The 12,746-nt window shown below is 35.7% G+C and overlaps 2 protein-coding genes across 3 annotated transcripts; both read right to left on the reverse strand.

Annotated features, from left to right (window-relative positions):
* Positions 1–1,726: 1,726 nt before the first annotated feature.
* LOC142542525 (exocyst complex component EXO84C) lies at positions 1,727–5,794 on the reverse strand. 2 transcript variants are annotated; one of them, XM_075649191.1, is made up of 7 exons: positions 5,615–5,794; positions 4,948–5,042; positions 3,434–4,478; positions 2,682–3,206; positions 2,382–2,573; positions 2,163–2,299; positions 1,727–2,093 (listed from the first exon to the last, which is right to left on the reverse strand). In XM_075649191.1, exons 1-7 carry the CDS (start codon positions 5,717–5,719, stop codon positions 1,844–1,846), a joined length of 2,349 nt encoding a protein of 782 aa, XP_075505306.1. In that variant the 5' UTR covers positions 5,720–5,794; the 3' UTR covers positions 1,727–1,843. The 2 variants fall into 2 exon arrangements, with proteins under 2 accessions (XP_075505306.1, XP_075505308.1); XM_075649193.1 differs by having other exon boundaries at positions 4,948–5,034; positions 5,615–5,784.
* A 2,155-nt stretch (positions 5,795–7,949) lies between these two features.
* LOC142541341 (transcription initiation factor TFIID subunit 8) lies at positions 7,950–8,650 on the reverse strand. Its single transcript, XM_075647889.1, has 2 exons — positions 8,049–8,650; positions 7,950–7,965 (listed from the first exon to the last, which is right to left on the reverse strand). Exons 1-2 carry the CDS (start codon positions 8,648–8,650, stop codon positions 7,950–7,952), a joined length of 618 nt encoding a protein of 205 aa, XP_075504004.1.
* Positions 8,651–12,746: the final 4,096 nt, after the last annotated feature.

Below are 12,746 nucleotides of genomic sequence, written 5' to 3' on the forward strand. Positions count from 1 at the left end.
TTAAATCCCAGAAAAGAATACAATATTGCATTAAAAAAGAGGATTTTATCTTATATTTTTTACTATCCAAGCACGAGCTTTAGAGTAACAAACCTTTTGGTAATCTGAAACGAAAGAAGTAAAGATCATGAAGCAATGATCCATAGTTGGCAGTGGGAAAATAATCAATGAACTCCATCTTGTGCAAACAGTAAAATTATTCAGCAAAAGCAGACAGTTTTAAATGCTTTACCGAAACACAAACGCATATTACTATTCAAAAATGGCAATTCAATTCCAAGAATGCTACATATGTTGATCTGTTTGTGCTGCGAATATGTCTTTTATGGATTCGGTCTCTACATCGGAAGGTTTTTCTTAGCCATTTTTGCTTGTCCAAGCTGTATTTCCATTTCCATTCGCCATAGGTAATTTTCAATCCGACCTTTGGAAGGAGACAGATAGTGAAGCAAGTGACCATGCAATTCAAGAGACAAGCAATATTCTCTCAAATCAAAATAGAACATGACATATCATTACAAAACCTTTTTGGCTGATGATGATTTTCTTCCCCTAATCAGGACCACGATTGTAAAGAATCTAAGCCACAAACAAACGGATAGATCCGGTACCAGCATTTGCATGAAGTTAGACTTTAACTTTTTATTTTCACAAAGTTCGTGTACTATAGGAAGGGAAAATGGTGTTTTAAAAAATTGCGGGAGGCTCATTAACTGGTCCGCCCCGACCATCGCTCCTCCTGTGCAACGCTGAACAACAGGTGACACTTATTGTAAGCCAAAAACAAACGGATAGATCCGGTACCAGCATTTGCATGAAGTTAGACTTTAACTTTCTATTTTCACAAAGTTCGTGAACTATAGGAAGGGAAAATGGTGTTTTACAAAATTGTGGGAGGCTCATTAACTGGTCCGCCCCTACCATCGCTCCTCCTGTGCAACGCTGAAAAACAGGTGACACTTATCTCTGGACAAGATGCTTTGATCGATATTATTTGCAACAGATGAGCTCTGGACAAAAAAAAAGGATTATCTTTACAACCAATTATCACTTGGGTGACATTTGTGTGATGATAAGTTACTTCATAAGCCAGTATACAACAAAAATAGTTGAACACACTTGACTTGCAAGAGAGTCTCCGAAGGCAACCTCAACAAATCAGCATTACCTACATTTTCTGGTGCATAGATAATATTTTGCTTTGATGCATGCAACCATTCCAATCATTTATCGCACATTCAAGTCAGCAGGTTAATGAACAATTGAAATTTTGAAAAATGATTGATAAATATATGTACCTAATAATACTTTTAATCAATTTCCATGTACCATATCTGTCCCTGTTTCTTTCGTCCAATTTCCGTTGTGCATATTTTCAAATCCACACACACTTTATAGATAAGATTGTAAAAATATATATCCTTTTATTTATTCACATTTAGCATAGGTTATTGTTAAATAACATTCTTTTGTTTCTGTGAAACCCATTCTTTAAATATTATATTATACACACACTCTGACCACCCTCATACCAGTACAAGGTTATAGTGCTAAGTTCACTTATTAATAGATGAGATGGAGCCACATTTTAGCAGAAATCTTTACATTATGTATTACTTTTATGTACTCAGTTGGTTAACTTAAATCTAATTCACTCTATTCTTTTTATTGTTTATATTATTTGTTTTATTTATTGGAAGAAAACAAAAAAAAAAAAAAACCCACAGAACGAGATATATAGATACATACATGTTAATGAATTAAATTGGAAACAGTACAGGGATCTCATATTATGAGGGATCATTCCATATTGAATAGGCCTCATTCAGTCGTTTTAGTTTCATCAGTTTTCAGGATCAGTCAAGTCCACGGGGCTATCCAAATCTTCCATTCTTGCAGATACAAATGACTCTTCGGTATCCACTGTTGACAGGGAAGAAGGAGAGTCCTCTGAATCTGAGACCACCTCGTCCTCCAATACTATGTGCTCCTCTTCATCAATTTCTGATATATCCGACCCCGAAGCTACCATCAGAAGCTTGTTTATTGCGACTTTTGCAGTTTCCACAAACCATTCATCCTCTGGAAGGCAACTGAGAAGAAAAAGAGTCAATAACAAAATTCGCTAAAGTTAGGCATGTAAATGAGACGGGTAATATTACCTTTGGGGATCAATTCCTCTGGCAGAGAATGCCTTCACTGCACGAGCAATTATGTCTGAGGCTATTTTATGCACGTGCCTAGATGGATACCCCGCAAAACGTGCTATTTCAACAGTGAAGTGCATATCAAGTATTAACTGCAATGCCAAGCACAGGGAAATCACTTGCTGTGGAGAAGGAAAATATTGAAAGGCTAAAAGAACGAAATGTTACAAATACCTGCTGCAGCCCAACTGGCCGAAGAGGAGGAGCTGAATCGTGCTCTAGAACACCCCAAAACTCCTGCTCATCTGACAACCACATCACCACTGTCTCTGTCAACCTTGCCAGCAGAACCTTCTGTATCTTCTCTCTTCCTAGCAAAACATCTCCAGCAACAGCTGCTAGTTGTTGCAACTTCCCAAATAATGCCTGTACAATGATTATTACTAAATTGAAATTAAGATATGTAAATTCCTCTTTGACACAAAGGAAAACATTGCAGGCAAGGGGGAAAGGGTTGGAGCAAAAAACAAAAACCTGGAATGGCAATGAAGGGAGCGGATCAGGGTTCCGAGTCAAATCTCTCTCTTTGCCACATATATAAATCTGTGCATCTAATCGGGTTTCTCCATCCCTAGAATAAATGAAACTTAAAACATATTGTCGACAGAAATGATCCCTAAGTTTATCCAGAGAATGCTGAAGTTGACGCCTCCATTCCTTAGGATCAACAGCATTACTTACAGAAGATAATATATTATCAGCTACTCCACCTCCTGTTTCCTTGCTCTCAGTTAACACATTCCAAATTCGTGAAACTACCATTGGCAACAATTCTTCAGCAATAGTAAACGCAGTACCCAACAAAGCAAGTTGTTGTGAATCTGTTTCAGCTTTCAAAGGTATATGCTCCTTTAGCTCCATAAGATGATCATCTTCAGATGGGCCAGTTAAGGCTTTTATCAAAAGGTCAATATACTTATCAAAAAGCTGTGAAATCCTTGCCAATATGTTTCCTCCAAAATGCTGGATCACTAAACCGGTTAGCTGCTCAACCATCTCCTGCAGAAGCAGTTTAAATATCAATGAGAATCGAAATATTTTTAAACAAAGTTTCCAGTGATTTTCACACTTGTTCAATTATTGTAATAAATAATGTATCTGGTCATGATAAATGCAATTGCCATCTTTTCCGTCATCATCTAATGTTTAATTAAATAACAACTTAACAAACTCATATGTAAACTTTGAAATCAATCATTTGTGCTCATGCCACGCAATCAACTGACCTTGACAACGAAAATAAATCTCATTCCACAGTCAACAACCATAGTATCCGATGAAGTTGAAAAAGTAGAAAGTGGAGACGCAAAGCGAGGTGATAAAGGCATAGTTTCATCCCCTCCAACCAAATCAAGAACCACTCTTCTGGCTCGTCGAAAATTTAATTCCAAGACCTCTTCAACGTATGGCTGCAAAAGCACCAAAAGTAACTTCGACAATTTGAGTCCCTGTGATTCCAAGGCAGAGCAATGGTTAAGACTAGCCTGAACGCATACACTAGCTGCACGTAAAGCAGAAGCTGTCTCAGAAGATGGTGCATTTTCCTTGACCAATCGGACTAAAGATTCTATTTCCCATTCAGCCCATTGAACAATTTTATTACTGTAAACAGGATTGTCCCCAAACATCAAACCAGATTCTTTAGTTGCCAATGAAATCATTGAGAAGACAAGGTTAGACAATGTCGCAGAGTACGTTTCAGGGTAGCAAGGACATAGAGCAAGAAAATCTTCAATACTTCTCTGGAGGCGGGATCCATAAGATTTCAAAAATATCTGATGTGCTAAGGTACCTTTCCCAAGCTTTAAAAGACCAGATAAAACCTTTTTCATTTCTAAAACACCGACAGAAGGTTGTTTGCTAATCTCGATAAGTTGCATCTCAAGCATTTCTTTCCTTTTCAACAACGCAGACTTGAATGAGGAGCATTCATCAGCTGAATTGTCTCCTAACACTTTCAGCTCTGAATTAGTTCGCTCTCCACCATCAATTGCGTCGATTGCTTCATCTATCTTATGCTCGGCCAAAAGCACATCAATGAGCTCCAACAGTTGGATTCTTTGATCCTCCACTTCAGTTGAGATTATATAATCAATTTCAGAAGGTTGATGGCTTTCTGGAGCTTCCTGCATATCACCACTAACTCGGGACCATTCTTCCAATTCTTGACACACACCACTCAATAGATCCTGCAAAAGAATCCCCTGGGCAGAAATATGGGTTTGAAGCTCATTTAACTCGTGCTTTGTTTCAACTACTTCATCAGATAACCTACAATCACCATTAAAAAGATCACGTCAATCCTGCATTAGGTAATCATGAAAAATGATGAACCACTGCAAATAGATCGACATAAAACTCTCAGCCAGTTCGTTATTAAAGCCAGCACAACAATTTGGATTACCTAACTTGGCATAATGGCCAAGTTTAGGGAATAAATTAAATCATATTCACATGAATAGTATCAGAATAAAATCTTTTAGAAAATCATTTGATAAGAACACCTTCAGAGAACTCAATGCCGAATTGAATTCTCATATTTCAGTTGTAAATTGATCCTTACTCCTTTCTACCAATCTAATTGCCATGTACCCATGTATTCTTCTTTTTTGCACTGTATGTGCAAATAAAGAATATAAACATTAATCAAAGTTAGATGTGATGGAAAACAGTATACAGTGTGCAGCCAAATTTGTAGCTATATGATAGGTCTTCACATAAAAACAGGGGAATGCCTCACCTTAAAAACGCCAAATACTTTGTGCGTGTATCACCACACAAGTTTTCAACTGCATCTTTGAGATCCAGAAGCTCAAAACATATCTTCCTGATTCCCTAAAGAAATAAATTTATGAGCTATTATTGGGAACAGCAAAAGAAGAATAATGATAAAGTACAATCAACAGAACACCCACAAAAAAATAAAGCCAGGAATTAAATAAGGCACATGTCACCAAGGCAAGGCCTGAACAGAAATACGTTAAGAAAAGAGAAAGGTCAATATTAGTATCTCAAATCAAGGAAACACCAGAGACACAACATTCTCAGTTCCACAGGTAAATGCCGAAGAAAAAGCATATTTAGCTGTGACTATCACCCCATATTAATCTAACATAGCATTTCATACAGTGGATCAAAGGGACATCCTGGAATTATTCAACTATTCAGCGTTTCCATTTAGTGGCGTAACTGGAATTGAGGAATTTTCGAAGTTGCAAGCAAATGTATGAGTAAAAGCGACACCTTTTTGTCACTAAAATCCATATTTTTCCAGCGGCAAGTAAATTCATTGCCTCAGTAAGTTACGGGAAATGATAATCAAAATCAACAACCGTAAATCTGTAATTCATCAAGAAGAATAGGAGTGTAAAGTTTAGCTTGGAAAATTTTTTTAAAAAAATCCGTACTTTCTCAGTCTTGGACTGGTAGATGGTGTCGATTTTGGACTGTGAGGTGACGCTTTCCATGGATGGGAAATCATCATCTTCTTCGCTGCTTTCCACCATATTCATTCTCAGATGAGATTCAAAGGAAACCGCAGCTGCTTTTTGTTGATTTTACTTGTGTGTGTGTATCTTTTAATTAATGCTGTCTTAAAAATAGAAAAACACATAAACTAAATTTCTATAATTCGATAATGACCTTGAAAATATACGCTACATACAATCTTGATTAGTGAATTTTTTGAATGCCTGAACAAAGTAGTTAATTTCTTTATTGAAAAATTATGACATATAAATATAGTCCGTATTTTATTGTAGTAAGTTAAAAAAAAAAATCATCTATTTTATTCCTGATCAATAAGTCTTAAAAATTTTAAATCGATGTATATGGTAAAATTTTAAAAAAAATTAAAATATAGCATTGGTCAACTAAATTTTTTGGAAAAATAACTTAAATTTTAGTGTTTTCAAATATAATTGAGATGATTATTTTTTCAAAAGTTCAGTGGAGATTATTTTGCTAATTATCTATGAATTTTATTGTTGGTACAAAAATTCATTGTTTTTAGAACTGAACGGTTAGTTCGACCGAGACCGGTCGCAGGTCCATTGTGGACCACATCCAAAAACTATTTTATTTTTCAAACTGGTCGAAACGATCTTGAACCGGTTAGACTTGTTCACCATTTTCTTTAAAAAAATTTGAATTTAATTATTTCTTAGATTTAAAATTTTATTTTTTATAACTTGTTTGATTTTTTTGCTTAAAAATATGTATATAATTATATTTGATATTTTAATTTTATTTAATTTGTTTAAATTTTAAATTTTGGTAAAAATATATTTTTTATTATTTATATCTACAATTAAATATAACATAACAATGTTTCCATGTACCAATCCAATTGAATTGTCCGATTATGAAAATGTTACGCTGATTGTTAATAAAAAAATATTCTATTAGATTTCCAGTGGAAATAGAAATAGCATTAGTATGTAGGTGTGGGCCTGGACTGGATTTTATAAGCATTTGGACCTGGTCTCTCAATGGGCCTTGATCGATACAAAACAGTGCCAAAATAACCGTGCTCCATGTAAAAGATGACGATAATGAATTCAGTTTGGGTAGAATTCCATATTTTTTGTAGCGGTCCCTATTTATTATATTTATCTTCATTTTCGTCGCATATTCAATTTCATCTTATTCTCATATCTCTCGTAGAACTGTATATTCTTGCTTTACTCAAATATCATATTTTCCGAAGCCACGAGATGGGCATGTTTGGTTTGCCCGACACCAATTGCAGAACTCAGAAGCTAGATATATCATGTCTAATCTTCCGTAGCAGAACGCTCAATAGGGATGCAAGGCAATCTCTATTTCGGGCAGAAAATACTGAGCTGAAACCTTAAAAAACACACAGAACTAAAATGAAAAATAATTAGCACAAATAATCTGAAAAAGGGTCGATTCAAATCAGAAAGAACAAAATACTAAAACGTTATAGCAGATGTCTGTTAGACAGCTTTAGGCCAAAACAATTCAGAATTCGAAATGATTATAGTTGATCTTAGATATCCTTAATTTTGTAGTAAATGAACGTTGATTGGTTTCCCTGGTGTGCAGTTTTTGGACAGAGGTTATTTACTACGATCTTCAATCCAACACGCCTGGCCAACGGAGAAGGCTCAACTTTAGGAACACTTATTTGATATTGAGCTGGTCTGTGGTGCATTGGTTATATAAACCATGCATGTCCATATATATAAACACCATGTTTACTACATTTGATATAAGCCCACAGTTGCTGCACCCCGCGTTTGTAAATTTTCTTAGGCTACATTGTATAATTTGTGTTATACATCTATCTGCTCCCCTCTTAAATATTCAGCAGATAGCAGCTTGTATGCGCATAGTTGATTTTGAACAACCATCATTATCAAAATTCAGACATTGCCTGCGAGCACAAAAAAGACTTGCTTCATTTGTAGGTATTGAACTGCAATGAGCAGAATCATGCGATTGTAGACTAACCAATACACAAAATAACACCAGGTTCAGATTATGATGTTCATTGGGTCATAAACATCAGTGGCAGCTAATAATGAACTTTTGCCACAAGTCATCCTTCAATCCTCTTGTTGATGCATAACTCCAGCTCAACGCTTATCCCAGCAAGCACAGATGCTGCAGCTATCCTTGCACCTGTTGACCAATACAAGTGGCGTTTCCTCCATGACTTCATTTTTGCTTCGCCCCCATCCTAGTTTCCTCCTCCCCCTCACAACTCAAATCGCTCTACCGTTGCCGATTCCTACAATAAAACTCACTTTCAATCTTTTCCCCTTTCCCAGCAATTCAATTTCCTTATTTCCCCCTCTTTTCACCGCGCTTTGCCCTCTTTCATCCTCTTCCCTCCCTGCCCCACCATTCAAACATCCCAATCTACCCTCCTCCCACCTCCTTTCCTTCTCCTCCTCGGGCACAGCCACCAATGGCAAAGCCGGTAACCAACTTGGCACATGCCTCATATTCTCCTTATCACGATGCCATCTTCCATCACTTTGTTCCCTCAATTTCCCTCGCCCATTAAAATTTTCCCTTGGCGGCAAAGGCTGAGCAAACGGGATTTCATCCGTGTACTTGACAAAACTCATCAAATCCTTAATTGCAGCAGACGAATGCAAGGACTGTGGCCCGACACGCGACGCGCCGGGGAACCCCTGTACAGAGATCAAGTCTTCGAGGGCAACAATGATGTCACGAAGATTCGATTGGGTGCGGCCACGGGTATTGGCGGAGGTGGTAGCTGTCTTAGCTATAGTTTTCAAGTACCTGGCGGCAATGTCTGTGATGACTTCTAAGGCCGTGTCTCGGGCCCCCCTGAAGCCCATCGATTGGCAGATTTGGGCCACCGCCACTCTGAGTAAACCATACGAGAATCGTGATTCCGACGCACTGGGATTGGTTTCGGCGGGTTCCGGCCGTGAATTTCGCATGTTTCGATTTGTTTGAGCATTGAGCAAGTAAGTAAAACCCTAGGGGATTCTTCTTATATCAAGGACTCCTGTAGATTCGAACTTGCGACTCTTGGCATTGGCAATGCGAATGCATCACCGTTGGGCCAGTAGAAGGTTGGGCTAAATAACTACGATATCTACGTATAAATAGGTTTTAGAGTGAAAACCGAAGCTAATGGCATTTGAGTTCCCAAATTCTATTTTGGTCCTAAAATATAATGTAATTAATTTTCAAAGATTTTAATATGTATATACTATATTTTTCAATATATATTGAAAATAACTGGGAGAAGTAATATTTAAAAATAATCTAGTTGTAAATTATAAATATAACAGAAAAATTATGGTAAGCAAACATTCGATTAAACTGAAATAACATACCAAACCGATATAATTGGGAATTTCAGTGTTCATTTTAAAAAAATGGTATATTCGGTTTGATTTTGATTTTTTTTTTCTTTTATTGAAAAATTCGGTTAAATTGAATAAACTTATTTAGTTTTTAAATATAATACAGTTTGTTGTATGGACCAATAAATTTAGTTGATGTTGAACTTTATCTTGGATTAAACCACTGCATTACTCTAGTTTGTCCTAATTTTTCTATAATTTCAGTTTCTTTTACTTAAAAGCTAATCAATTTAATTTTTTAAAAAAATACTAATTAGCTCTTCCATTTATTGAAAACAAAATTTCAATTATTCATGTCAATTCAATATACATCATGAATTAACAATATTTTCTAACAATCAATAATAATCTTTTGTTAAATGAATAATCAAAACAATGCGTTTATGAAAAAAATCAAATCATTACCAACATCGCTCCACATACTAGTGGCTATGATATACATCCATGTTTTAGCATTTGTTTGTTGTTGTTGAGTATTAAATAATTGATCAAAGTTGTCATCTTAATAAACTTGTTCTGATGAAGATGATAGACATTCATTATCTAACTCCATTGGAAATTCATCACAGTGACACTCATTTTGAAAAAATTTGTGTAATATGACATAAGCTTTATTTGGGTGATATATGGAAATGGAGGAGTTATCTTGAATATTTTGAACCGCGATTTAAATATACCAAATATCATTGTAATAACTGTAGGGACCGTGTATCGTGTTATCGTAAATCCTGTGTGATTATCGATAATTCATGAAATTGATATGTGATTATGTATTTGATGTATATTATGACAATGAAATTGAGAAAATGAATATTGAATATGAATTGACGTTGTAAGAGCTCGAGTGGAGAGGCCGGACGCCAATTTAGTACAAACATAAATATTTTGTACAGAATGTGTGGCGCCCGGGTGGTAGAAAATGACCGCCCGAGCGCCAAGGTAGAAAAGGTTAGTGTCGAGCAGAACACTCCGCGCCCGAGCGGTAACTTTTGACCGTCCGAGCGCGGCATAAAGATTTCTCGGGGATAGAATGTCTCGCGCTCGGGCGCGAGAATTCTACCGCCCGAGCGCCGAAGCGGTGAGTTGATAAGAACAATTCTTTCATTCATTTTCTTCATTTCCTTACCGTGGCTTCGAGAGAAAAGAAGGGAAACTCGATTTCCTTCGTCCGAATCGACTTCGAAACGCTGTCTAAACGCGAAACAAATTATATATTTGTGATCGTTGCGTCGAGAGCTTCCTTTTGAGGTAAATTTCTTCTAGTTCCAGCAGCTCGAAATATCAAAGTGCTGGAATAGCATGTATTTAAAGTTGAATTTCTGATATGTAGTAGAATCACCGACAAGAAACTTGTATTCAAAGTCGGAATTGAATTATGATATGAATTTGATTTGATATGAATTTTTGAAGTTTCAACTGATATTTGAAACTCATATTAATGATTTTTGAGTATGTTATTGATGTAGATAAAGTGTAATATCAATATCTTCAGGCTACATTAACTGGAAACGAAGAATTGAGGTATGTTGCGACCGGGTAACATACGACAGGTATCTGTATTATATGATATATGTTGGATTGATTTGATTGATTGGATTGAGAATATGTGTCTATATGCTTACTTGTTGATTAATGTGGCATACATGACATGGAGAATTGAATATCGATTTATAAAATAAATGTTTTGTTAACACACATCATTTTATGCATACATCGATACATGACATGCACGTTGAGCTATGATCCTTGGATACCTTGATATGATTGGATTGGATTCCGGGGTTTGTGAACACAATCGCTATGCCGGTATTATATGACCCGTAAAGCATAGACAATTGTGGCCCCCATATGATTGAATATGAGATTTGGGACTTGATGGCGCTTTGCCGACGCTATCATACGAGTATCCCATATTGGCCGGTGTGCCAGCTCGAGCATTGATTTGATAGCGATTCGATTGATTCTGACATGTGCTCAGTGGATGGGCATTTGACCCGATACCTCCACGACATACATGCATTGCATACCATATATCATTGCTTAGATATCTGTGGTATATATGATTGGTTGTTCCATACGGAGCTTTGCTCATCCCCAAGGGGGGCTGTTGTTGTCTTTGTGTGTGGACAATGGCAGGTACTCCAGGATATCAGGAGACCGGAGAGGGTACTTCTGGAGGGAGCCACAGCTTGGGTTGAGGTTTTATGTTTATGTCTTGTTCCCAGTATATATGTATATGTATTTATATACCGGGGCATGTCCCGAGGATATGAGTTGTTTGTATATGATTGATGTTGATTACGTGTGGGCATGTTTTATGAATTGAGATGAAATACTATTTTTAGTATTCAAATAAAATGATTTGGCCTCATTGTAAAAAAAATTTAAACTCGTTTTCCGCTGTAATTAATTAACCCTAATCAGATTGCATTGTAATAACGATTAGGAGCTAAAGGCCCCACAATAACATTCCTCAAATAAGCATGACGAAGATTGAACAGCTCTTTAGCATCTTCAATTAGGTGACGACCTTGGCCTGTGAATTCTGGAAGATGATAAAATATACCTCGAAAATGAGCCAAAAATTTACGTTGATTTAAATATTTACCTATAAATAATCAAGTAATATATAGGTAAAAAATACCTTGTGCCACTTTAAGCCCATTATTTCTTGATAAATGATCTATCAACATGTGTGAATCTTGTGCAGATCATTCTCATCCGCTGAGTACATATATGAATTCTAAATCAAAGTTACAAGCTGCCAAAAATATTTTGAAAAATTACTCCGTGACGATTACGGTAACTGTTATTATCACGCACACACACCGTCGCTGGAATATGAGTGTCATCAGTAGCTCCAAAGCCATTCTGCAACATCCATAACAACAACAACTGGAATAACAATAACGATAATTACAACAACAACAACAAAAAAAACGATAATAATAGAAGAATTTCAATAATTAGTTTAAAGTAAGAGTATTCTCCATTACTACAGCTGAAGACTAATAAGCTAAAAAAAACATCTTTACAAACTTTATTTTTCATGCCCCAAACCCTGAAAGTAATTTCTGAATTATGTTCATGGAATAAATGGCCAAAAAATATTGAACATAACTAAAAATTATAAAATGCTTATGTTGGATGCAACAAAATCATAAACCACATTAACAAGAGGAAAGCATGTTCTATTTATAAGTGGAACCAAGGTATGCTTGCTCAATTCTGTCAATGACTTAGCAAAAGCAAAAAAAATTATTTTTTTTGGTTGAGTGATCTATTAAAGGGTAGAATGCCATCTATAATCATAAAGACTGAGAAGCAACTTCAACTAAATTATGAAAATCTATCACAAAAGCTTTTAATCACTTTAAAGATTAAGGTGGATAATAAATATTATTAAAAATTTTAAAAATTTATTTTTATAACGTATCTCAATTCATAAATAGTGGTATTTGAGGTGGATTTACTTTTTGAAATAGCACAATTAATATTATTCCAATTTAATTTTATAATAATTCTACTTTAATATGTGTTTGTTTCGAATGCATCAGTTATAAATATATATACCAATCAAATGTAAGATTTATTTTCTAGGAAATCAAACAATTAGAATTGATGATTTGATAGTTAGTTCTAACCTTATTAGATATATATCCGA

Source organism: Primulina tabacum, chromosome 4, assembly GCF_025594145.1.
Source record: "Primulina tabacum isolate GXHZ01 chromosome 4, ASM2559414v2, whole genome shotgun sequence".
In the NCBI taxonomy this organism is placed as follows: Eukaryota; Viridiplantae; Streptophyta; class Magnoliopsida; order Lamiales; family Gesneriaceae; genus Primulina; species Primulina tabacum.

Coding starts and splice junctions, on each gene's coding strand:
- LOC142542525 (XM_075649191.1), bottom strand. CDS start 5,719: ATGAATATGGTGGAAAGCAGCGAAGAAGATGATGATTTCCCATCCATG. Junction 4,479..4,947: donor AAGTATTTGGCGTTTTTAAG/GTGAGGCATTCC, acceptor TGGTGATTGTAG/GTTATCTGATGAAGTAGTTG. Junction 3,207..3,433: donor GATTTATTTTCGTTGTCAAG/GTCAGTTGATTG, acceptor CTGCTTCTGCAG/GAGATGGTTGAGCAGCTAAC.
- LOC142541341 (XM_075647889.1), bottom strand. CDS start 8,650: ATGCGAAATTCACGGCCGGAACCCGCCGAAACCAATCCCAGTGCGTCG.